Source organism: Limanda limanda, chromosome 15, assembly GCF_963576545.1.
Source record: "Limanda limanda chromosome 15, fLimLim1.1, whole genome shotgun sequence".
Classification (NCBI taxonomy): domain Eukaryota; kingdom Metazoa; phylum Chordata; class Actinopteri; order Pleuronectiformes; family Pleuronectidae; genus Limanda; species Limanda limanda.
In genome coordinates, this window is record NC_083650.1 from 20,174,585 (window position 1) to 20,199,825 (window position 25,241).

Consider the following 25,241-nt stretch of genomic DNA (forward strand, 5'->3'; position numbering starts at 1 on the left):
CTCTGTTGCAATACCCTTTAACATTGAATATTAAAAGTCTCAGACTGAAATCCCCATGACTCATCAGCCAAACATGCAATTGTCCACAGTAAAATGTAATATCCCTTCAGAAAGAGGTAATATCAGAGGCTGATCCACAACAGCACAGGTATTGCTTGTATATTTTATTTTTATGTACAGTACATGTAAAAAAAGAAAACAAAAAAGTGGCCAATAACATTGACCAACGTGGCCAACAGTAGATAGCCATGTTGCGCATACACAGGGGAAATCCTGACGAGCCCCCCCCCCCTACCCCAGGGATTACAGAGACGTCGACTCTCCTACTCCTTGTTGTGTAAGGCGGCCTGGACACCAGCAGGGCTTGATAGCAAACAGTCAAACCCGCAGATTATCAAAACAGGAGGAGTGCGATATCTGCTCCCCTAATAAGCACACCTCATTGACAATCAGCCTGTTCTTCAACCTCCATGTGAACAAACAGTTCCCAGGCAGGCAGGGAGGAGACGGGCTGGTTGGCTGAGCGTGACTGACTGGGTGCAATCTTCAGTTAAGTTTTTTAAATACGGACCTGGCTGTGCTCGACTCTCGCCTTCCTCCCCCCTGTTCCAATAGTGCTGCTTTCAACACAAAGGTCACTAAAGGTCAGCACTGCAGTCTGCTTTTTAGCGTTGGACTCAAAAGCGACTGCAGGCTCGTAGCAAACATGTCTTCAGCGCACTCAGCAGTTGAATTCACAGTATTCTTACAGCATGTTATTTCATTTTCTCCCAAAGTCACTCGTAAAGCTTTAACTGATAATGCATAGGGGGCTTTGACACATTTGTTCACCCATGTTTCTCCAGTGGAAATGTGGTTTTTCGTAGTGTGTGTGTTTGTTTGTGAGGTGGATAAGCTGAGAGAGAAACACACCCAAATGCGAGAATACAGTGTACACAACCATCCGTGTCTGGTGTCCCCAAAATCGTACAATAGAAAATAACAAAACAAAACAAATTGTATCTCATGTATCTCCAAGGCCATGGACAGTCAACCACAAAGACTTCTGAACTCTGCTGCTTATCAGGGCTGTATCTCGCAATAGTGTTTCAGACAGTGAGCTTACCGCAGGCCACCAAGGTACAGATAAAGTGCTTTTTTTTTTTTTCTCTTAAACATGACGCTTTAAATAATTAAAGTGATGTCAAAATGGTTCTCAGGGATAAGAGGGGCAAGTACGCTGACGTGACACTCGGTAAAAGTTTATGAAAATGAAATGGAAATAAGAGACACAACATGATTGTGGAGAGGAATTGAGTTCAGTATAAATACATCCACATCTGCAGGCTACAAGGATGGAACACTGTGATCGCAAAGGAGAGCTGGAACAGTCACTACTGTCTCTGGATGGAGCCATTCACAGTTTGACAAGTAAAGAGGATTCAAGGGTAAGACTTTTTAAAGAATGGTAAAATGTGTCATGGTCCAGGGGTGGGGTTGGGGGGTCTTTGAAGATGCCACCGGTGTCCTCTGGCTGGACGAGATGGACCTCGTGACTCGTCGGTGGTTGAGGACCGTGATAAGAGCAGCAGCAGTTCGGCAGGTTTTTGCGAGACTTTAGTAGAAAGGTGTTACTTAACGGATAATAATAAAACGATAACAGATAATAAATACATTCGGGTCTTTGTAGTGTCACTGTTCGGCTCTATGGAAATATGATTAAATCTAGAAAACAAAAAAAGGAATAGTTTGGTTCATGTGGGACCATGTGATGCCCGGCCTGTTTCCATTTGCTCCCTTATCCAGTCCCAACGACAGACACTCCACCTTGGCGGCCATTTTCCACAAGCCTTGTGAAGAAAAAAAAAAAAAAAACGGCATATAAATAGTAGCCGTGGCAACCGCACGTACTCCCTCCTGGGTCTTGATGACAGAGTCTGAGAATTCAGAAAAACCTCGGAGACCTCTCTGCAGTCCTCAGCCTCTACACAAGAGAGAAAGAAGAGGAGGAAGAAGGAGAAAAAGGGGGAGAGCAAAGGCAAAGTCACAAAGAGCAAACAAAGCTGGGCAATTCTTTTTCACCATATACACAGCTCAACAAAGAGAGAGAGAGATGTGAGCTTCTCAATATGTGGAGTTTGTCATGTGCAGATTGTGGAGCAGTGTGAAGTGAACGTCAGCTACTTTCCAGCCGGAGGAAACCAATGTGTAGCTGACGGAGCAAGAAAGAAAGAAAAAAAAAAGCTTCCTTTGTGAGCTCTGGAAAAAAGGACCAAACATAGACTGGTCTTAACCCCTCAATGTTTATTCTCAACTACTGCTCCTCTTTGCTAATGAGGCCGAGTTAACAGAAGAGCTGGGAGCTGCCTGTCTCATATCACTCAAAGACAATATTTAACCTTTGAGTGTGAGCCAAGTGGAAGCAGGTTCACTGAACTCAGAAACCAGGGACGTGTGGGGGGGAAACGCCCATATCATCTGCCACTATGAGACAGAAATGATATTTCTAGGCCCTCACACTGGAGCAGTGTATTTAAATTGCTTTCACTTTACAGCACTCTCACTTTGATGGGACTGACTTCTAAAATTAGCCGTTTTAAGAAGCGATTCCTGTTGAGGAGTCAGCAGTACAGCCTGTGCCTTCATTAAAACTGCCCCTAATGTTTGTTTTGCCCCCTTTTCAACACAGCAACTGCTCCGCGGCATGCATGCAGCACACAAGGCAGACCTTACAAGTGTTTGTTAAATAAGCAGGTTGCCCACGGAGTCGTTTTCACTCAGCACAAATTCCACCCCCCATGGAGTTCACATACGAATAGCATCAAATGTTTAGAATGTGTTCTTTTGACATATGAATGTGATACTTGATATTGATTGTATTGCATTGCATGCATATTATTTTCCCTGTGTTGGTTAAGCATATGGATGTGCTGTGCTAATGCTATCCAGCAACACTACTGGTTTAGCTGAGGTATAACATAGGAAAATAAAAACTAGATGTTTAAATAGGCCTGATTCAAGATAAATTGAGAACTTAATAGAACTTGTTAGAATTCTGTTGTAGTGATATAACAGATAACTCAAATAGAAACTAAACAATAATATTAAGTTACAGTTTAAAAAACATTTTGAACAGAAGTCAAAATAGAATTGCTAAAACCAAAAATAGGAAACGGTAAATATTTTCTTTTCCTAAAAGAAAAGGATTGAACTTGAATTTAATTCATTTGAAGATTTGTATGTAACATGTGTGTTATGTTAGTTGTATTGTAAATGTGTTATATGGTACCTATTTGTTGTTCTATCTAAAACCTACTCACTTTTCTATTCGTATATAAAAGAAACCATCATTTAAACGAATTCTATTGTCTTAGGTGTGTTCACTATATTTATATTTCCACTGTTTAACTATTTTACTGCTCCTACTGGTCCTGTTAACCTACTTAACTGCAACTAGTAGTAAGTGTTACATAAAATTTAGGAATGAGCTGGGTAACATGGCACAAGCCGAGTTTCACACTTGACAGCCATTTATTCTGTAATGACAATGATACCTTTACGAAAACACTCCAGCACAAGATCCTACATTCTCATGAGAACATCTTAGGAATTCTTTATAATGAGAAGAGAAATGACTGACGGGCTCTTTGCGTCTCCCAAAGTGAGAAGCTGTGTCAGTAGATTTGAAAAATATCTTGATGGCTTCTAATTCAATTTACTGGATATTTTAGAGTAGGAAGTGCTCGAGGCAAATCAAGACTCCAAAGTATTCTACAGGGCTCTAATTTCCGGCATATGACATCTGTGACAAATAGGATGAAAGGATATTTGCTCAAACAAATGTCGCTCTGTCTCTCTGTGCTTACTAATGAGCCATTTTCAGACGTGAATTCAAGAAAATGTCTGTAATGTTAGCCTTTCACATACGAAGAACGTGGGAGCTCCCGTTTACTGCACATCGCCACAAGCACCGTCCCTAATAAGAAAAGGCTCTTGAATCTGGTTGACTTTCGAATTTCATAGCTATTTCTGCATCTTCTATGTGTGTTGCACCTCTTTTTCATCCGAAGATATTTCTATTCTCTTTGTTTTATTCTTTGCGTCCGTTACATAATCACCACGCCCACCTCCTCGTAGTGCCTGGAGCCACTGGCGTATGCTTTCTCACATAAAGCCCTATGAAAAAATATCTGGAGTTCAGTGCAGATCTGAAAGCAGCTTTACTGATCAAAGAGCAAGTGAACAAATCTTTCAAGTCGCGGCAGTATTTGAGATAATGACGCACAGAGACAGTGATCAGGTAATCTGAAGCTAATTAATGCTAATTCATTGTGTAGCTAGATAACAGTCCAAAATTAAATTCTGGTTGGTATCAGATCCATGAGCTCTTTGCTTAACCAGCGTCTGCACTCTGCCAAAGATAATGTGTGAGGAAACAGACTCTCACTCTGTGCGACACCCACGCACAACTGTGGTTCATTCTGTTAGCTCCAGTAACTGCAACAGAATGATAAATCTTCTTTTGTCAAAAGACTGCGTCACAGTTGATTCAATTACATGTGTCAAGTGCCAGAATCTTCAGTAGTCAACCTTCATTCATATCAAATCAAGTTCTAAAGCGGAGCAGCTTCATAGTTTTGAAACAGGACGTCCATATTTAGATCGTGTAGCTAATGAAAAGGATGATGGAGAAGTCAGGAGGCTGGAGTTGATATTTCAATGTGTCAGAAAAATGCTCTGCTGCTATATCTGTTGGTTTCCGAAATGTTGAAGCGTATTGGGCGCAAAGAGTTGTTTTCTACAACCTAAAGAAAAAAGATTTGCATGGATTCAGATTGTAACAGGTCAATTTGGTGTTTGTTCTCGTTAGTTTGCTCTTAATATTGTACTTTTCAGATGAGGAAAAGCCCTCGTGCATCTAATAATCAGACAAGTTCTTCAATTTCTGGCCAAATTTGCCAACATACATCTGACACGATCTCAGAACTACTTGTTGGCGCAATGACTGAACCACCTCTCTTTATACAAACCCACCCAAATCACTGTGATGTGTTGTTACACATACAGCTTCAGTAAACTGGTTGGTCTGAAAGTATTAAATAATCCAATATACCAACATAACTCTAATAAGGCAAGTGATATATAAATGATGCATTTAGTAACTGCTGAGGCTTATTTATTGTCTTAAAAGCCCATGGAGACGTATGGTTTAAAACTATAATTGTAGATGGGAAAAGCCAACATGCAGAAGCTGTGAACTAACCTACGTGTCGCAGTGGGAAAGCAGTGACGTAATCTCCGGGCTCATGTGACCCACGGCCTTGGCTGCCTCCTGGATGGCTCTCCTGTACATTCCTTTCTTCTTTCGGTTGAAGCGGGACCTGAAGAACTGTCTGAAGGGCGACAGTTTGGCGACGGAGAGCTGGGAGGTCGTGGGCGAACCGAACCAGGACACTTTCGCCTGGGGCCATTGCGCCTCGCAGCTGGCCGTCTCCTGCTTGCGGGTGCCGCTGATGCTGAGGACGCGCGCCGGCCACCAGGGGAAGCCGTGGATCTTCCCCCAAACAATGTCTCCCACCGCCACAGCGTGACCCTCCTCTGTTACACACTTTGTCATGCTGCGTGTGTGCAGCCGCACCGTTAGCGGTGGCACAGTCTTACAGTCCTCTCGTGACGGAACCGACGATGAGGTCACGGAGAGGTCTTCACCTGGGGCGAGGTCGCACAGCTCGGGTGAGGTGCCGTCAGAGCTGAAGGACTTGGACTCATCTAGACTGTCGCTGCTGCAGACCGACAGGCTAGAAGAGTCCGCTTTGCGTTTACGGAAATTAATGAGAAGGGTAAGGTCGCTGTGGCCCCGCTCAGCCTCCTCTCCAGAACTCCCCGACCACAACTCCAGAGAGTTCTTGCCTTCCCCCGAGTCTTCAGAGTGAGGGAGGCAGGGGCCCGTGACCCTAGGGCTTCGTCTCCTAGTGCCTTCTACAAGTTCGGCCTCATACTCGACCACGCTCTCCTCTCCATCTCTCGGAGGGGGTCTCAAGCAGATCTTTGGAGAGGGCAAGTCCTGACCCACGGTTGTGAAAGGTCTAGTAAGTTTGAGTTTGGGAATGGACACCGTGAGGCCAGACCTAGTGGCATCCAGAATGTGCCGTTGTTCCTTGGTGGGATCCGAAAACGCGTTGCCGTTCTCACCCTCGCCATTCTGCACCAGCTGTTTGGGGCAAAATGGTTTGACCGAGCCGTGGACACGCGAGGGGATCTTGATGACCTCCCCCTTGCCCTGTGGAGTGCTGTAGGAGATCTTTATGACAGGACTGTGGGGGATAATCACGTCACTTCCGGGAAACTTCTCCCCGTCGGCTTCCACCCTTTTGTCCTTCCTAAGGCGCTTGCTGTCCAGGGTGGTGCCATTTTCCCGTCGTTTAGTGTCCTTGGCCGCAACTACATCCTCCTTTCTTGACAGCTTAGAGGCGATGTCTTTGTCATCACCATCGTCCTCACTATGTAGTGAATTTTCTTTTCTAGACGTCTTAGTGTTGCTCATGCCATCTTTGCTGTCTTCATCACTATTCAGCGTGTTCTTGCACTTTTCGCACAGCACCTGCCGCGGCCGCAAACGGATAGTGCTCATGGTCATGCGGCCGGGCTCTCGCGTTCGCCTCTTCTTTCTCTTGATTGGTCGAGGAGGGGGCTGGGGTACCCATTGGCTGTAGGTGTGGCGCACCCACAATGGCTGAGGGAAGGGGGCTCCTTCAAAATAAGGAGGATAAAGAGTCTGTCCAGCTGGCACTGGCGTGGGGATGGGGCAGGTAGGAGGTGCAGGAGGCGCGCTGCTTTCGGGGAGAGTGTCCTCATCCTTTGGTCTCTGTGAAGTCTCGCTGGGAGAATTGGAAACCGGCTCCTCACTCAGAACTTCCGGGATTTCACAAGCTGGTTTGGATTTCGGGCAGTCCCCGAGTGTTGCTGTGAAATCCGGTAGACAGAAGAGCCCGGTCCTGAGATGAATGAGAAAAAGGACAAAACAATATATCAATAACTGAGCATTCATTGCTTTATTACAGTTCCACAGTGAGGTTCATGTAGCCTGCGTAAAGATTCTTGTTACACATGACAAGAATTTCTTACATAAAGTTTAGCGAATTGCTCTACAAGATTAATACTATAATGCAGTGCTTGCGTTTCCCCCTGTTTGATAACTAGTCAGGTGGGACAACACAAATACCTCACTTTTTCAATTACGAAATTAGAACCCAGAGCTGTTCAGAGCTTTTTCCAAGTGTCACACTCTGTTTAACTTTGACTGGACACACTGACGCCACTCTCCTTGTCACCTGTATGCAGAAAATTCTTTACGTGTGGGGGTTGGGGTACGCTTACAAGCAGGCAGGCATCCTGCTGCCTCAGGCCAAAATGGAGCAATCGTATCACTGACTCTCTCCGAGTGATTTTACGTGTTCTTTTTCGTTCTCTGGGACCAGCAAACATGTCCAGAGAAGGCCTGACTGCCAAGTAGTCTCTGAGAAGTGCCTGGCAGGCAACAGTAACATGGCTGTGCTGCTTTAGTCAGGAGACAGCAGACAAAGAGACTACAGGATGCCCAGGAGCCCCCCCACCCTCCCCAACATCTGACTGAACAAAAACAATCCCATGAATCACTCGGGATTCAGAGAGGTAGAGAAGGAGCCAGGAGATTTCGGGTTTGTTTTTGCCTCCGTGTCTGCTCAGGGCTTCTGGGCGGCGAAATTATTAATTAGAGCACATTTGGGCAGCTTGTTTTCCTCCCCAGGAGAAGTAACTGGCACGCACCTCCGGATGAGAGTCTCTTGGTGGAGCTTGTTCCTCTCACCTTTTTTTTTATATTCGCCCCTAAAAGCGACAAAATATTAGCCTTCACTGCGACTGACATGACACACACAGTGGAGCCTGTGACAGGGAACACAAAGTGCTTGTTACGCACAGTGTAAGGACACAGCATAAGAGCAGCCGTGATTCACCCCACGGATGCCATTTATCGTTGTGTACAGTGTAACTAGAGGTGGAGATCGGCCTGAGTGATAGGCCTAACAAACCTGTGGGAGACAATGACAGGAAATGCATTTCCATGAGCTGAAAATGAAGAAGTAGTCAGATTTTATGTCAGTGACTAGGCCTGAAATATAAGGGCCTATTTTAGGTTATTCCAAGGCCTGCCTTTTCCCATTAGGCCGAGTTATTTTCAGGACGAGTACGAGCTCTCGCATGAAAACCCATCTAAGCATACTAAGGGGCAAAGCTGGTCCGATTCTGATTCTGCTCATCTATAAATAGTCTAAAGCCCTTGGCTATTAAGGTGAACCACACTAAGAGCAACACAAGGCATATACATGTGACACACACAGAAAAAAAGTAGATATGACTGATATTTGTCAGAAATACACTTCTACAGGTTCTCATTTGAACAGAAACATTTTATTCAAAAGGGAAAGAAATGAGCTGCTCCTGTCAAAACCCTGTTTCACATGGTCCCTGGATCTGATCAGGGAAAAACAGATGTGATGGATCAAATCTCACATGACATTTTCTATTGTTTCTATACACCAGGGGTGACTGGAAATCAATGCAATCAATCCACTTAGAACTACAACTGTATTTCACAGTATTTAGTTAAGAGTACCACTGTACACAAATGTTGTGCACAATGCACGACCAGCATGTACAAATACATCAAAACGTCCCTGATGTACAGAATACTCTTCACACAGGGCCTGCTCTATACGTTTTAGCTGCCCTGACTTTTATTAGGCTAACAATAAGCTAGAGATGAACTCTGTGACATTTGCAATTGTTTAAAATGAGACATTAAAGATCTGTGTAGACACAGACACTACCTTCACATACAGTTTCACACCACAGTGAAAGAACCAGGATTATCGCCTTATTATGGCCAAAAATGAGAAGAGTTTGCCGTTAGCCAGCAAGCTAACAGGAGCTACCTTGTCAGCTACAATAACCCATACGTCTTTTGTATGGAGGCCCGGTTAGCTCCCTAGCTAGCTAGCTCAGCTTGTTAGCACCTTAGCCGTTAGCGGAGTTGAGCTAATTAATTTCGGATGTAAATGTATAAAAAGAATGAAGGGAACAACACTCACTTTTTGCCGCAGTCGAGTAATATGCCCGTGTAGCTCCTCTCTCGGTAGGTCAGCGTCACCACCAGTGTATCGTTAACTATTTGATCGATAGTGACAGGCACCCGGGAGCCGGCCCGCAGCTCCTCGGCCGCCGCAGCCTCCATGTTTCCCTGGGTGAGGTGTCCGGCTCGGCGGTGCTCGATCCCGGCCAAGGGAGCCACGGTCGCGTCGGCCAAAGATCCGTCTCCCCCCTTCGCTTTCGGGAGCAGGAGGCTACACCAGGGCAGAAAATGACGCCATCACCCCCACCAAGTAAATTACAACAGCACTGCCACCGCTGACATCACGCTGGATCTGTGCTGGAGGAGCAGACGAGCTCCCAAGACAAGGCCGACCCTTTCCCCGGCGCACTCCGGCTGCTTTGACGCCATTCATCACTCCCGACTTTATCTCGGGAATGTCTCTGTTTTAGCAGCGAGAGACGGATGGCGGTTTGTTGTAAAACGTCTTTACAACGGATTAATAATAAAATTTGGATTCATTCACTCACATGTAGCAAACGGTGCCAGATATTTACTGAAAACAAATCATTATGGCCTGTTTGAACAATCCACCTAAGACATCAGCAGCTTGTATTCACACTGTAACATGTAACAAAATGTCAATTTATGCATTATTTCCCTTTGGTATTATTATAATTCTCATTCGTGCCCTTTAAGAATACTTTAATTCCCAGTGTGAGGTTGTAGCTAGCTTTTATAGTTGACACAAAGGCATATCTTTATGTGTATCCTTCTTGTGCTATTGTGTCTATTGGTCTAATAAACAAATAAACTATTAAATAATAAAGATCTTATATATTTGATGCATGTTTGGGGTACTACATAAGGTGAGGTAAATGTAAAGACCACTGGTTTTTACAATAGTGAGTGTGACTCGAACACAAAAGAGAAGCACACAATGGGAAAAAAAATACATGAACTCACTGATAACATACAACACAGATTATATAAGGAACTTTATCTCGGGAATGTCTCTGTTTTAGCAGCGAGAGACGGATGGTGGTTTGTTGTAAAACGTCTTTACAACGGATTAATAATAAAATCTGGATTCATTCACTCACATGTAGCAAACGGTGCCAGATATTTACTGAAAACAAATCATTATGGCCTGTTTGAACAATCCACCCAGCTTGTATTCACACTGTAACATGGATATGAAATGTCAATTTATGCATTATTTCCCTTTAGTATTATTATTATTCTCATTCGTCCCCTTCAAGAATACTTTAATTCCCAGTGTGAGGTTGTAGCTAGCTTTTATAATTGACACAAAGGCATATCTTTATGTATATCCTTCTTGTGCTATTGTGTCAATTGGGCTTATGTACAAATAAACTATTAGATATCTCAATGTAACACATCAAATGATAAAGATCTTATATATTATATGCATGTTTTGGGTACTAAATGTAAATAAGGTGAAGTAAATGTAAAGACCACTGGTTTTTACAATAGTGAGTGTGACTGCAACACAAAAGAGAAGCACACAATGGGAAAATAAAAAACATGAACTCACTGATAACGTACAACACAGATTAAATAAGGAACTTTATCTCTGGAATGTCTCTGTTTTAGCAGCGAGAGACGGATGGCGGTTTGTCCTGAACGTCTTTACAACGGATTAATAATAAAAATCTGGATTCATTCACTCACATGTAGCAAACGGTGCCAGATATTTACTGAAAACAAATCATTATGGCCTGTTTGAACAATCCACCCAGCTTGTATTCACACTGTAACATGGATATGAAATGTCAATTTATGCATTATTTTCCTTTAGTATTATTATTATTCTCATTCGTCCCCTTCAAGAATACTTTAATTCCCAGTGTGAGGTTGTAGCTAGCGTTTATAATTGACACAAAGGCATATCTTTATGTACATCCTTCTTGTGCTATTGTGTCTATTGGTCTAATGTACAAATAAACTATTAGATAGCTCAATTTAACACATCAAATGATAAAGATCTTATATATTCTATGCATGTTTGGGGTACTAAATGTAAATAAGGTGAAGTAAATGTAAAGACCACTGGTTTATACAATAGTGAGTGTGACTCGAACACAAAAGAGAAGCACACAATGGGAAAATAAAAAACATGAACTCACTAATAACGTACAACACAGATTAAATAAGGAAGACCGTATTATTTCATACACGTTTGGGGTTCTAAGTGTACATGAAATGTAAATACCACTGCTTTGTATGATAGTGAGTGTCTGGCAGAATTTCAGAAGAAAAAGAGGGAAACAAAAAGGAAATTGCTCAATTGCTTTGTGACTTTTTTATTTTTAAAGGAATTAATATCACAATGACTTGAGTATGAATCAATACCACAACACTCAAACAGAATGGATGCACTGTCTCCGTCACTTATCAAGGAAACTCATCAATGTGCCTCCGGTGTAGATGGTGAAACATTTGTCCAGATCTTTTGCCCGATTTCTGTTCCTCTCCACCAGAAGCCGAGTCTGTATCTTTGTCAACTGTGATTAAAAAGCAGGACGAAACAATAAACAAATTCAGATCAATGTCATTGGGGTTCAATAAAGTTACAGATTATATATATTTAAGACAATACAGATGAGACAGATGAAGGATGGGTCTGACCTCCTCCAGATCTTGCTCTGCTGCTGCCATGTGCTCGCTGGCTGTGCCCATGGGATTCTTGTGTCTCTCCTGTATCTTCTCAACATGGGCACGGATCTGCCGCCCCAGCTCACGGGACGATCTGTGCACAGGTCAAAATGTCAAAGTCAGGGACTGAATATTTAGATGCTCATGTAAGTCCACTGGTATCATAGTTTTTATGGACAAAGCTGGTAAAGTGCAGGCCTGTGACTTATTGTTTTCGACTTAGTTAAGATTTATTCTATCACTGAAAACAGAAAAGAATAAATCTTAGTCTGGTTCATCTGTTTTGTTCAAGACAATGTTGTTACAGAGGAACAAAGAAACTGCTGATGTTCTGTGACGAGTGCACAGCCTCACTTTGTCCACTAAGGGTCTCTAGCTGTCCACCTGAATCAGCATGGCTCCCAATTGTAATCCATGCAAAATGCAATTTGGTTGAGACACTGATGCTTTTCCAACATGTGCAGTAAGACTTTCATGAAGCAAATTGATGTGATGAATATATTTAAAAACTGTTGTGCTTAATGAGCACTCTTATAAGGAAGGGCACCCAAATGAGGAGATGGAGATACAGTATATGATATATATATATATATATATATATAATGTATGTTATACTGGTTCAGGTTGTCGTGGATGTTTACTGTGCTTTCAGTGTTTTGTATGTATGTACCTTCTCTCCTCACAGTCTGTGATGGACATGTAGGATGTCTGTCTCTGTGGAGCACTGCGGTCCTCCACACCAGCTTCTGCTCCCTATAACAGATAGTGGAGCTGCTTGTTATAGTTATATACAACATTTAATTTTTTTGTGATATGTACATGATGATACAACTGTGCCACCGTTGCATTGTTGCAACCTAACAGCCTCATTGTGGTCAGTCACATGAATGAGGTTAGCATTTACTATATTTGTCGGTCACACTGATGTAGCTGCTTGAATGCAAACATTATAAGATACTCTACAGATAAATGTATCTGAGTCAAATCATTGAAAACAATCCATCTGCCCATGTGCATTCATGTATATGCTGCTGCTGCTGCATTATTATCACAGATGCATGGAGCTCCATCACAGGCCTTGACATCTGTTGCTGCCTTCAACAGCATCCACCACTTTGTTGAGGATCACTGACACTGATTCCTGCCATGCTGCTCCCTGAAAACCTGTGCAAGCATCAACATGTTTCATCTTGCGCTGATTTCATATTTATTGTTTCATTCCGTTCTCCAGCGTGACCGAGGTAGTACTCTACTGCCTCCTTGTGGTTGACAGGTGGAAACTGAGGCGATAGTCCACGCATACCTTCTGCTTCTTTTGTCGTCCATTCTTCTGCAGCATTTGGTCTGACATTTTCTTCTCTTGTGTGATCCTGGCTTGTGTTTGCCACTTCTGAAGAGCCTCTTGGCTTCTAAGAGAGACCCAGATCAAGATGCACTGTTATATAGTGATGTACATTTTTTTTATACTGTATATATGCGTTTTTATTCCATTTATTTTTCTCTATATTTTGTACATTTTTTTAAACGTAACTATTGCATGTCTCTTGTTGCTGTACTATTAAAAATGTCCCCATGGTGAGACTAATAAAGGATGATTTTATCTTATATTAATGTAAATGGTTGCAAAAGGGTCTGTAAACAATGAATATTGCTCTGGTCTTTACACAGTGCACATGATATTGATCCCTTAGTGTTGGTCACTTGGAAAAAAGCCAGTTAGACACAGTATGGCTCAGCTTTGTGAAGCAACAATTCACACAAGTTAAAATATAGTAGGACAGGCAATAGGGTATATTCCATACAACAATACATCAAGCAGAAATCCACTTGCTTTCTTCTGTGTTCCAGAATGGCCTGTTTCTCCTTCATCTCTTTCATTGCAGCCTGTCTCCTCTCCTCCGGCCTCTTCCAGATCTGAGTGTCAAACAGGAGGAGCCCGGGAATCATGCCGGCCTTGGTTGTTGCCTTTTTTCTGAAAAAATAAATTGAAACAAAACGCTTCATTTTTATTGCTCTCCCGAGCTCCGAGTCCCAGCGGAGGCAGCGACGGAGATTTTGATCGCTTGGTCTCCTCTGCAGAGAAAGTCATTAAAAAGTGTTGTGCTTTCCTTTTTCCAAGGCTCCACGCTATAATACTTAGCCCTCCCTCACAACTCCACACCCTAGCAGTTCCCTTCTGAAAGTAATAACATTCACCTCCTCTTTCCTACTATCAGATAGTCACCAACATCTTCACTGGACAAAATCTCTGAACAGAAGATGGATTCTTTGTACGAAAACAATAACAGAAGCAATTAGATACCATGTTGTTTTCATCTTTCTAAGGGGAGGTAGAATATTCTGTGTAAGAGCAACTTAAAGAGTAAAACAATGATAGTACTAAGAGAAACTAGCCATAATATTATGAGAATAACTTTGTAATTTGGGGCTGTGTGTCATTTTAAAGGGGGAATCAGAAGATCAGCTTGTCACCTGTGTTAAAATGAGATACGTGAAGCATCTTGTTTCACAAATGACAAAATGTCTAAATATTAAATAAAAGTTAAAGGAAGCAGTAGGTCAGAGTAGAAACAGCTGCCTAGCAATGTACAACAGTAACAACATCTACATACAAGCAACTCTAAAGCTCACAAATAAATATGCCATATTTCCCTTGTGTAAAGATGACAATTTTCTATTTCATAAATGTATGGTATAACTGCTTACCAGTCATTAACTTACTGGTCCCAGCTAAGTAATACTCCAGTAAATATTTTCATATTGTACTTATATGTTACTTTTATGTTTTATATATTTAATTCTACTGTAATTGCTCCTTATCCCCACCATTCCAATTTCTCTTCTTCTTTGTTATTTACTAATCAGCAAAGCAAATCCTTTTTTATGCTAAAAAATGTACTTGGCAATTAATCTGATTCGGCTACACAGCTATATTATTACTTTGTATGTTTATATATTTATATACATATATAACTACTATATAGCTATATTTTTTTTCTCTTCATATAATTCATTTAATTAGATTATTGAGATTTAGAGGGGCTTGTTGGCAGATTTTACAACCTTTAGAGAAAGCAAGCTGTTTCCCTACCACCACCTGGTAGCTGGTAATGGTTTCAATCTAAATATCAAATCTTATGCCCCAACATGTCAGGATTTTCATTTATCTTTACTGTCCTCTCTTAGCCCAACACCTTTACATTACTTACCCTTTGATAATAGGATGAAGATGTGACTTTGGGTTTCTATCACCCTGTGCCATTGAACCCCACTCAGCTCTGTCCAGCAGGATCATCTTATCTTTTAGTTCCTCAAACTTCTGCAGCTCGTCCTCGTCCTGCTCCTCCACACTGGACCCTGTCAGGTCTGACAGCTGGAGCTTCTCCACCACTGGCAGCTCTACCAAGGAAACAACCATTGCAGATAGAAGTTTAATGAGAGGGCAACGCAATCTGCAGCTGCAGTGGAAGCACATGGTGAACAGTTGGCAACCAAGAATTACTAATAGAATACAGAGTTATTTTCCACCTGCAGCAAAGATTTAACAGCACTTTAGGAGCAAATTCACTAAACCACTTAAAGGCATGCTAAATAATATTTCTGAAAAACCTGTTTGGATCTTAGAGTGAGTTTGTGTTCAGCAAGTTTTCAGTGAATTAAACAGTAAGTGGCTAAATGCAACTTTCACCCTCATGTAGGATAAATAGATTCAAACATATAAATATTCCATGCCATCTCAGCCAAGAAGGGTGGATGACAATGCATTATGTAAATTAACAGTTTATCTTCAAATCTGCTACACTTAGTGCCAATTAAACAAAAGCAGATTTCCCCCCGGAGACCAGAGGCCTGTCTTTGTTAATAGGCTCGTAGGCAGGGAGATAACTTGTGTGATTGAAGGGTTCGGCTCAGCTCATTGTGCAGCAGCAGCCTCTCCTGTGATGGGTTGTCTTGGGGTTCTCACAGTGATTATCTCCAGAAAGTGCTCAGGGACAGAAAGCTCCTCCTGTTTAGAGCCTGTGTGTGATCGATCAATTCCATATAGCTAAAAATATTGCAGAGCTGGAGCAGGGTGAGTGTGAAATAAAGAGAGAGAGTCAGCTGCGTGGCACACAACATCTCCAAGGGAACAAGAGTCACACCAGTGAAGTGGTACCAGGGCACGGATCTATTTTTGTGGCCAGCCGCCCTATCTTTGAGAAAAGAGCAGATGGCTCAGTTGCACGTGCACATGACTGGACACCTTGCTGCGGCATTGTTCAAAGTTAAGGTGACTTTGATTCACCTGGAGCGGCCTTCCTCGTGCTAACTCGACGCTCAGCCATGATGCTCCTCAGGTACTGAAGGATGCCCTGGACCCCCTGGTGCACAATGTCTTGTGGGGGGAAAGTGATCGGGCAGTTCCTCAGGTTCAGGCCTTTGAGTGTAATCACATTTCCTGGGAAAAAAAGCCAAGTACTCCCTTTTCAATTTTACATTTAAGATGACTCTCTTAAACAGATTACTTTTATTATATGTACATTATTCCATTACCTCCATTAACTTAATGCAAGCAACAGTGCAGTAATACGTTTAAGCGATAACAGCTATGAGGTCAGCAAAATATTCAAACCACATTTCCTTTCCGTTAGTAACTGCTTATCATTCATGCAGTTAATCTATATCTACATTTCCTGCCAGCACTGCCTATTGAAAGTAATGAAAGAAACACACAGCTTCTTATTTCAAAAAGCAGAGACAGAAATCTACTCACCCAACTCTGGTGGAAGTTCTGAGATAGGATTCCCTTCCAGTAGCAATGTTTTCAGATACCTGCATGAACCAAATCAGAGATTATTCTACGACTGCAATGGAAATCTGTATGAGACACATGGTTAGTCCTCAGCTGAACCGGGGAATGTATGCCATAAGTCATAAAGGAAACCAGACATCTTTATAATAATGTGAATCTCATTCGCCACAGCGTGTAGTCACAGATTTGGCTTTAAAATCAAAAACAAGAGGAAGAAAAAACTAATTAAAAATCTGCTCTAGAATTTGACAAATGGGGATACTGTTCTCGGTTGGTAGTGCAGGCATGGTGTGAAATTTGGAATCAATCAGAGGATATTAAAAAGAGCAGTTGCATAAGTAGCCTACCTGTGTAAGCCAATCTCAGCAGGGAGCCTCACAATTAGGTTATTTCTGAGGTCCAGCCACTGCAGACTGGGCAGGCTGGCGAACAGTGAATCTGGGATACTGCATATCTGGTTGCCTTCAAGATATAAATACTGAAGACGATACAATGCAGTTAGAATAATGCAGAAGAATACATCACACAGGCATATCACATTGTTGGCCTCATATTATAGTGGATGGAGTATCGATTTTTAAATTGAATCTACGTTTTCAGTCGAAACTGGTCACAGCAAACCATTTAAAAAACCTGTTCTGCACCAAAGTTCATTTCAGGTCTTTTGAAAGCATGTGTCCAGTCATAACCAACTCTCCTAGGACTTTGGGTCTGAATTCACCTTAAACTTTTTACTTTTAATTAAGATTTGTTTTAATCTAGCTCTGATTTTACAGACTATTATAATAATTTCATTATATTTCATTTGTTTTCACTTTGACCTATTTTCTAATTTGTAACTTTTTATTCTCATATTAGTGCTCTAATGTTGTCTAATGGTTTAAGATCCTGAAATTGATCTAGTTCATTTTCTATTATTCGCTTCGTTAAAGAGATAGTTCACCCGAAAATTTTATCTACGTATACTCTACTCACCACTATGCTGATGGAGAGAGTGTTTGACGAACATGAAACACTTTCAAGGGTAAACAGCGTTGCAGCCAAATCCAATCCAATACCTCCATACTGTTCCTGTGATGTCATCCATGTATCGGTAAACCCACACATTCAAATACGACTCGAAACAAGATAATTTACACAATGTTTCTAGCCTAAATATCTGCTATAATCCACGCTTGAAGAAGTGGTTAGCGTTTACTTCAATTGTATTGGATTTGGCTGAAATCTGTGTTTGGACTCAAACACTTCACCCACGCCTCCATTGGCATAGTGGTGGGTAGATAATAGTTCATTTTAATTTTTGGGTTAAATTTCCCCTTGAATTATTTTGAAAACTCACAAAGCAACGTGTAACTGTGTTTTTATAGATGCTAACGTTTATTAACATTATCATTGCAGTGTGCGGCTGGATGTGATGAGACAGACCGATGCAAGTCCAAACCGACCTTCAGTGTGCTACTTCTCAACATCCTGTCAGGAACATGTCTCAGCTTTGTCCTGCTCAGACTCAGCGTCTCTGTGGGACAATATTCATGCTGCTCCTGTGGCTCAGCATCCTCAGGCAGTGGGAGGGGGGTCTGAGGTCTGAGGACACCGTTCCCACAGACAGAGCTGAGATGCAGGTCCTGAGCCTCCTCCTCCTCCTCCTCCTCCTCTGGAGAAGACATTGCAGAACTGGTGTAGAGATGATACCTTGGGTGTTCAAGTGGGTGTTTCCACTGGCATGTCCCTCATTGTGACTGAAAACAGGAAAGTTCCTTTAAGGGTCAGATTCAATGGACATCAGTGGATTCAGTGCAGCTGATTTTATTTTCATATCGTATTGTTATATTTTATTTTGTTCTATTTATTCATTATTATTAATATTAACATCCCTTGAACTTGAATGTATGTTTAATGTATTACTTGAATTTTAATGTGCCGTGCCACTCACCCTGTACAGCACTTTGGTCAACCAAGTTGTTTTAAATGTGCTATATAAATAAAATTGACATTTACATTGGCATTGACAGTTTACTGCAAAAAAACTTCTACCTGTGATTTAAACATCCCATGAGAACCAGGTGTTAGCCATTCACTGCCTGTTAAACACACAATCAAACTCTGAAAGTAATTTTTGCATGTCCTATTGCTGTAGTTTTAATCCACAAAGCCAAAAATACACGAAAACCATGCACATCTATATTTTTCGGCGGGTGCCAAACAAAAATAGAATTCAGTTCGAAAGATAAGAAAATATCTGCACACCCAAAATCTTTAGTTGTTGACACAACATTATACAATTATTTGTAATTAATTGTATTTTATTTGTATCACTTGAACTTTAATGTATGTTTAATGTATTACTTGAATTTTAATGTACTACGCTGTAACTGTCCTTTGGCCGTGCCACTCACCCTGTACAGCACTTTGGTTAAACCAAGTTGTTTTAAATGTGCTATATAAATAAAATTGACAATGACATTGACAGTTAACTGCAAAAAAACGTCTACCTGTGATTTTAACATCCCATAAGAAGCAGGTGTTAGCCATTCACTGCCTGCTGTTATCACACATATCAACACAACAGATACAACCACTAACCCCTGATTAAACACCAGGTCCACCTCCGTGTCAGCTCACCTGCTCTCTGGGGGAAACACACCGTTAAACCTGTGAACCACACTCGGTGTCTTTTTAAACCTAATACTGAAAAGAAGAAAAACACTATTTAAAACTGTCCATGCTAAATTGTAGCTACACTGTGCCTCTCTGAGTTTGACGGCGTCGCCATGGCAACGCGGCCAACACACAAACTACGGCAGCTGTCCACGTGCAAACAAGACGAAGCGCATTCATCACAGACGAACTACAGATTTTATGTATTTTTTTGTGCAAAACGTATAAAAACATATAAGTATGAGCAGATCGCACAGACCAAAACTACACTGAACGGTATCAATATATTCATGCTATGCGGTGAGACCAGCGTCAGCGAGCAGGTTGGAGAGAAAGTGTTAAACCCTGGTTTTTCGCTCAGTGATCCGCCACCACCCATCCATCCATCTGCTAATGAGATTGTGGAATAATTCACTGAGGTGGATGGGAGCTGCAGGATGATGGTGATCAGTGTGTCTGCGCCTGTGACAGTGACAAAGCCTCAGTGGGTTCTCAGCTCTCCTGGCTTCACCTACACAGTCTGCTGCTGCTGCTGAGTGTTGATATGCATGACAGTCTGTGATACACTGCTACGTCGACTCCAGTCACTGGCCAGCAACTGTCACACTACTCTCACGACTGTCAAGTCCGCCAGCAGGCTGAGCGAAAAGCTTCCGGTGAATACTTCCAATATAAGAGCACCTTCTCAGAATCAGAATCAGAATCAGAAGGTATTTATTGCCAAGTAGGTTAACACCTACCTGGAATTTGCTCTGGTTATTGGTGCATACAATGAACATAGAAACATAAAAACACAATAAATACACCACACATAAGAAAAACAATAATAATAATAAAAAAGAATATATGTTTACTCACTATTTACTTCTTATTTACTCACTTTTTCTAATATTTATACAAGGTAGCATTTATTTAGACATAAACATATCTATATAAAAATATATAAAAGACAAAAGATATTAAAAGTGAAGAAAAAGTGAAATTCAAAATGCAAAAAGCAAAACAGTGAATGGTGTCAAATTGCAATATGCAATGTAATACAGTATAATATAATATAATAAAATAAAATATAAAATATGTGTTAATGTTACACATCCTTGAGGTGTGGGGGCGTAATAAAGGTCCGGCAGCCACACCAGAGGATGTCAACACCAGATAATCTTAAAAGGATTTAATTATTTATTTGTTTATTTTGATCTGTTCCAGTAAAATCAACTTCCTTTTACTTCCTACTTCAGTGTTATGATATGACACCACAGCGTGAAAGCATTATTCTTTTTATTATGAATAAAAAAAATTATACTCAATCAAGCAATCAAATCAAATTGTGTAGCCCATATTCAAAAATCACAAGTTATCTCATAGGCCTCATTCCCTTAAACACACAATCACACTCTGAAAGTAATTTTTGCATGTCCTATTGCTGTGGTTTTAATCCACAAAGCCAAAAATACATGAAAATCATGCACATCTATATTTTTCCCGCGGGTGCCAAACAAAAATTGAACTTCAGTTCAAAAGATAAGAAAATATCTGCACACCCAAAATCTTTAGTTGTTGACACAATATTATACAAATTATTTTTAATTTCTACTAGTATATAAGCCTCTTATCATCAGTTTTTACTGCAACTGTGTCTTTCTCCATTATTTATGTTATTGTTATTTAAATGTCTGTTTTGTGTTCTGCACTATTGCTGTTGTTTGTTGTCTTGTCAGATCTGAAATAAAAGTTGTTCAACACAAAAAAAAGACAAACTCAGACCTGTAATCAAGCTGAACTGGACTATTCACAAACTCTGGTTGTAGGCAATATTGTCTTTTCTTAAGCCTATTAGAATAATTATTGCTGACAATTTGACTATTTGAAAGCCCTTTACTTTCACCTTAATGCTTAACACCTCAGGTCCAATTATGGCGCCGTATGGGAGTTATAAGCAACTGGAGGCCTAAACTTCATTTGGGATCAATAAAGTATCTATCTGTCCATCTTTCCATCCAACTATCTATCTATCTATCTATCTATCTATCTATCTATCTATCTATCTATCTATCTATCTATCTATCTATCTATCTATCTATCTATCTATCTATCTATCTATCTATCTATCTATCTATCTATCTATCTATCTATCTATCTATCTATCTATCTATCTATCTATCTATCTATCTATAAGACTTAAATGATTGAATCTTTATGTTGAAATCAGTGAATCTAAATGAAACAGATTAATGAATCTATGTCTTATTTTTTTATTTTTTTTAAACAATATTTTGTATTGAAGTTACAAAGTGCAAATCAAACTTTATGCAGAATTTACAAACATTTTCATTTACATCCCCTCGAACAGCCACTCATTCACACAGACATACAAAAAAGAAATAAATAAAATGGACAATGACAACAGACATCAAACTAATGGAGTTAAAAAATAATATAATTAAATGAATAAAAATAAAAATAAGGAAAAAAAAGGCAGGATCATTTCACAACCTGTTGTTCAGTCAGTGTTATCCGTTTCATTGGTCAAAAATGACATAAATGATTCCCAAATACAAGCAAACTCTTCCTGTTTACCTTTAACAATGTATGTCAATCTCTCCAGTCCAAGACAAGTCCTCAACTCCTTCTTCCATATTAATCTATGTCTTATTAATAAATGTGTTCATAACTCTGTATTCACTCACACAGTTTGCATTTTAAATCCCCACAGTCATCCCTTGCTGCCACCACTGGGAGCTCATTGCATGGGACCACAGTGCTCCTGAAACACGTCGGTGCTTTTATTTTGTAAAGCAGCTGTGTCTTTCCTGCCTGCCTGTGTGCGAGCTGGAGGTGGACAGACAGCTCAGACAAACACTGAGTCTGTGGGTTCGCTTGGCAGCAGCAGCAGCAGCAGCAGCAGATCCGGAAGACATCTGAACACCAGCGGAGTCCAGCGATGACACGAAGCTGCAGCTGCAACTCACTCAACTCTCCTTCTCTCTCCTGAACACTGCACAGGTCGCCGCCTCCTGCTCCCCTCCCTCCCTCCCTCTCTCTCCCCCTGAGCTGGGGGGTTTCTACAGACTTTAACTCGAGCTGCTCAAATTCTCGTCAGATCCAAACACCGGACAAATAAAGAAAGAGGAGAAACATAACGGACCCGCTCTCGGGGGGGCTGAAATGTGTTCGGCTCCTGTCGGTGTCTTGTGAGGAAGAGGGTCCGACACAGAGCTGGAGTTTCTCATCCCAGAGGCGAGGAATGCAATCTGAGCATCAATGTTTCACTGGGGCAAGTGGAAGAAGAGGATGGGGGCCAACAGTTCTTCAAAGAGACCCGTGTTCGACGAGAAGGAAGATGGTGAGTGATGGTGGGGGAAAAGTCAAAGGCGGGCAAATAGTAATAATCACAAACGTTATAATGATAATAATGATAATAAAAACTTGTCTAGGAGTCTAGCTGTGTTTGTTGCTTTGACGAGAAGTTGTATTTGAAGTTAGAATTAACATGTGATACCAAAGCTGCTGAAGTTGTGAAAGTTTTTGCTAAATGTTGTTGACAGAGGAACACTGTTGCTGATCGAGCTCTGAGAGAAAGTGCAAGACTGCTCCTTTACATTTGACTGAGGCAGTTCTTCTCTCTTGTTTGAGGGGGATTTAGTCAAAAGTGTTATCAATATAAATAGAAACAACCAATATCCATATAATCTTCATCAATAGCAATATAACTATGGTTCAGTATATATCTATATGCATTTTGTAAGCACAGTGAGGAGATATAACACATAATTGGCCTTAATGTTCCACCTCAGATAAGTAAAACTAGTGCAGTACCTGTTCTAAACCTGTCTGTTTGGAATGAGCTGTTCTATTGGTCTGTTCTCCTCAAACAGTTCTACAATATATTGTCTTTTGTTGTTGTTTGTGTGTTGGATGTTGTGTGAAGAGATGGTCATGTGAAGTCAGAGAACTTGTTGTGTTCATCCTACCTGGTTTATCTACAATGAAGATTTTATTACTGCTACGGAGTGCTGGCCACTTGTTTTTAAAATATTCATATTAATACTGACGCACCAAACCTTGCACTGCGCTTCCTTGGCCATTAACAACACTCATGCCAAGGCGTTCCACAGACAGAGAGACTGTCCAGATTGTGGATTTAGTGTGAAGATATATTTAGCCGTTTGTCAAGGGTTAATCAATCAAAGTAGTGAATTCTGTGGTTTAAAACTCTTCTTTATGGTCACAGAATGACTCAATGAACAGCAGAACATTTTACAAATCTCATGTAGAACATTAAAGCCAATTGTGTGCATATCTCCTCACCATGCTTACACAATACCGAGGCAATATATTGAAATATACATATTTAGAATGTTTGTTGTATTGCTATTGATGAAAATTATGTAACAATAAATAGAGTTACCGCTCTATCGCCCAGCCCTATGTCTGAGGCAACAAGTCCAAGTTCCCACTTCTGTCAGTTCAATTATCCTCGGGCGACAATGAAACTGCCATATTACCTTAAAATTAGCATTTCCCTCACACTGACTAACGACCCGACGAACCCTGACAGCATACAAAGTTTCTGCTTCAAATGAGCTTATGTGCACATAATGTGAATATCTCTCCCTCAAAGCACAACGTCTAGCATTACCACCCAGTCACAGTCCCAAAAAGGAAAAAGGAAAAAACCGACTGCTCGAACCGTGTGAGAAAATACATTAATGCCTGAATGAACGCTTTGAAATATGGACCGTTTGAAGACAGAGACTTAATTGCACAATTAGGACCAGATTAGTGTCGTGCATGGAAGTAAGGTTAATTCATGGTGTCTTGTCAGTGTATGAAGGGGAAAAAGCCTCTTGGAAGTGAACCCAATAGGATCAGTGAATCTGTAGGATAGACTGCATAAATCCTGTGTTGCTACTGCGCAATCGTCACAGTGCTTGGCCAAGTTACAGGCAAAAACTTAAGTAAACGAGGTCAGTTCTCTGCAGGGGCATGGTCATATGGCTTGTGTGTGTGTGTGTGAGAGAGTGTGTATGTGTGTGTGTGTTTAGGACACACTCTCCGTATACAAGGATAACCCGATTTAGCTCACAGCTTTTTTTGTCAATAGCCTTCAAGAAAAGTGTCCAGCGGCTTATTCAGACAACCGTCAAGGGGAGTGGTTATTGAAGATAAACAGGAGTGGTCCTACAAGCCTGAGTGGTGTGCTCTCATCCATTCATTGAGCAGTTGCTCAAAGGCCACGCTGATGCACTGAGCTTGAGAGAGATGTTCTTGGCCAGAGTCCCGAGTCAGTCTCATCATCATCATCATCATCATCACCATCATCATGAGTATAATCCCGGTCATGATACCTGCCGTTAAACTGAGGTCGGACGTGTTCCCTGGTGCAAAGGTGCCACTTGATGTAATGATACAAGGGTGTACTCCAGAGTGCAGGCCCTTTATGCAACAATAAAAAACACTCCAGGGATGAGGAGGGCATGTGTGCATTCGACAAAGACATCTGTTAATGTCACCGTGAGCATTTGTGAGGCGCTGATTCTACAGTCTTTGTAAAGCAGCTGCCTCCCTTTCACCTTGTTCATCTTTCAAAGAGCTGATAACGGTGTGAGGGAAGCGTGCTGCACTGCGCCGTGGATGCCGGCTTCGACTCTAGATGTCTCCTGCTGCCTGTCAGGTCTCTTAGAAGCAGTACATCTCGACTCCTTTGGAAAACAGCATATGGCCTACACCAGGCAGTTATATCAGAGCGGCGTTTGGCTGGAGAAGCTGCAAACGTAATCAAGCGGTCAGGTTGATGTTCAAGCGTAGCTGCCAAAATAGCTTTTTTGGCAGATAGCTTGATTAGCAGAGGAAGGCTGTGGAATTGATTGAGGCGCGCGTCCTGATCGTTTCTGCATTGCTTTTTTCTCACTGAAACTCTTTTGACAACAGCAGTCAAGGTGAGAAATAAATAAAGAGTCAGTGGTGAATAAGTGATGTCGAAGCCGTGGCCTCTTCCCCCCCCCT

General features: G+C 41.3%; 2 protein-coding genes across 3 annotated transcripts; both read right to left on the bottom strand.

Annotated features, from left to right (window-relative positions):
* Positions 1-290: 290 nt before the first annotated feature.
* On the bottom strand, positions 291-9,429 carry pwwp2b (PWWP domain containing 2B). Of its 2 annotated transcripts, none has more exons than XM_061087243.1 (3): positions 9,108-9,429; positions 5,243-6,974; positions 291-1,829 (listed from the first exon to the last, which is right to left on the bottom strand). In XM_061087243.1, exons 1-2 carry the CDS (start codon positions 9,248-9,250, stop codon positions 5,243-5,245), a joined length of 1,875 nt encoding a protein of 624 aa, XP_060943226.1. In that variant the 5' UTR covers positions 9,251-9,429; the 3' UTR covers positions 291-1,829. The 2 variants fall into 2 exon arrangements, with proteins under 2 accessions (XP_060943226.1, XP_060943225.1); XM_061087242.1 differs by having other exon boundaries at positions 291-1,963.
* A 2,088-nt stretch (positions 9,430-11,517) lies between these two features.
* On the bottom strand, positions 11,518-18,244 carry LOC133021061 (leucine-rich repeat-containing protein 27-like). The gene is given in 11 exon segments (XM_061087830.1): positions 11,518-11,634; positions 11,759-11,879; positions 12,456-12,538; positions 13,089-13,194; positions 13,617-13,812; positions 13,815-13,858; positions 14,995-15,184; positions 16,071-16,223; positions 16,539-16,597; positions 16,925-17,055; positions 18,023-18,244. Coding segments are annotated over 11 exon segments (1,422 nt in total).
* Positions 18,245-25,241: the final 6,997 nt, after the last annotated feature.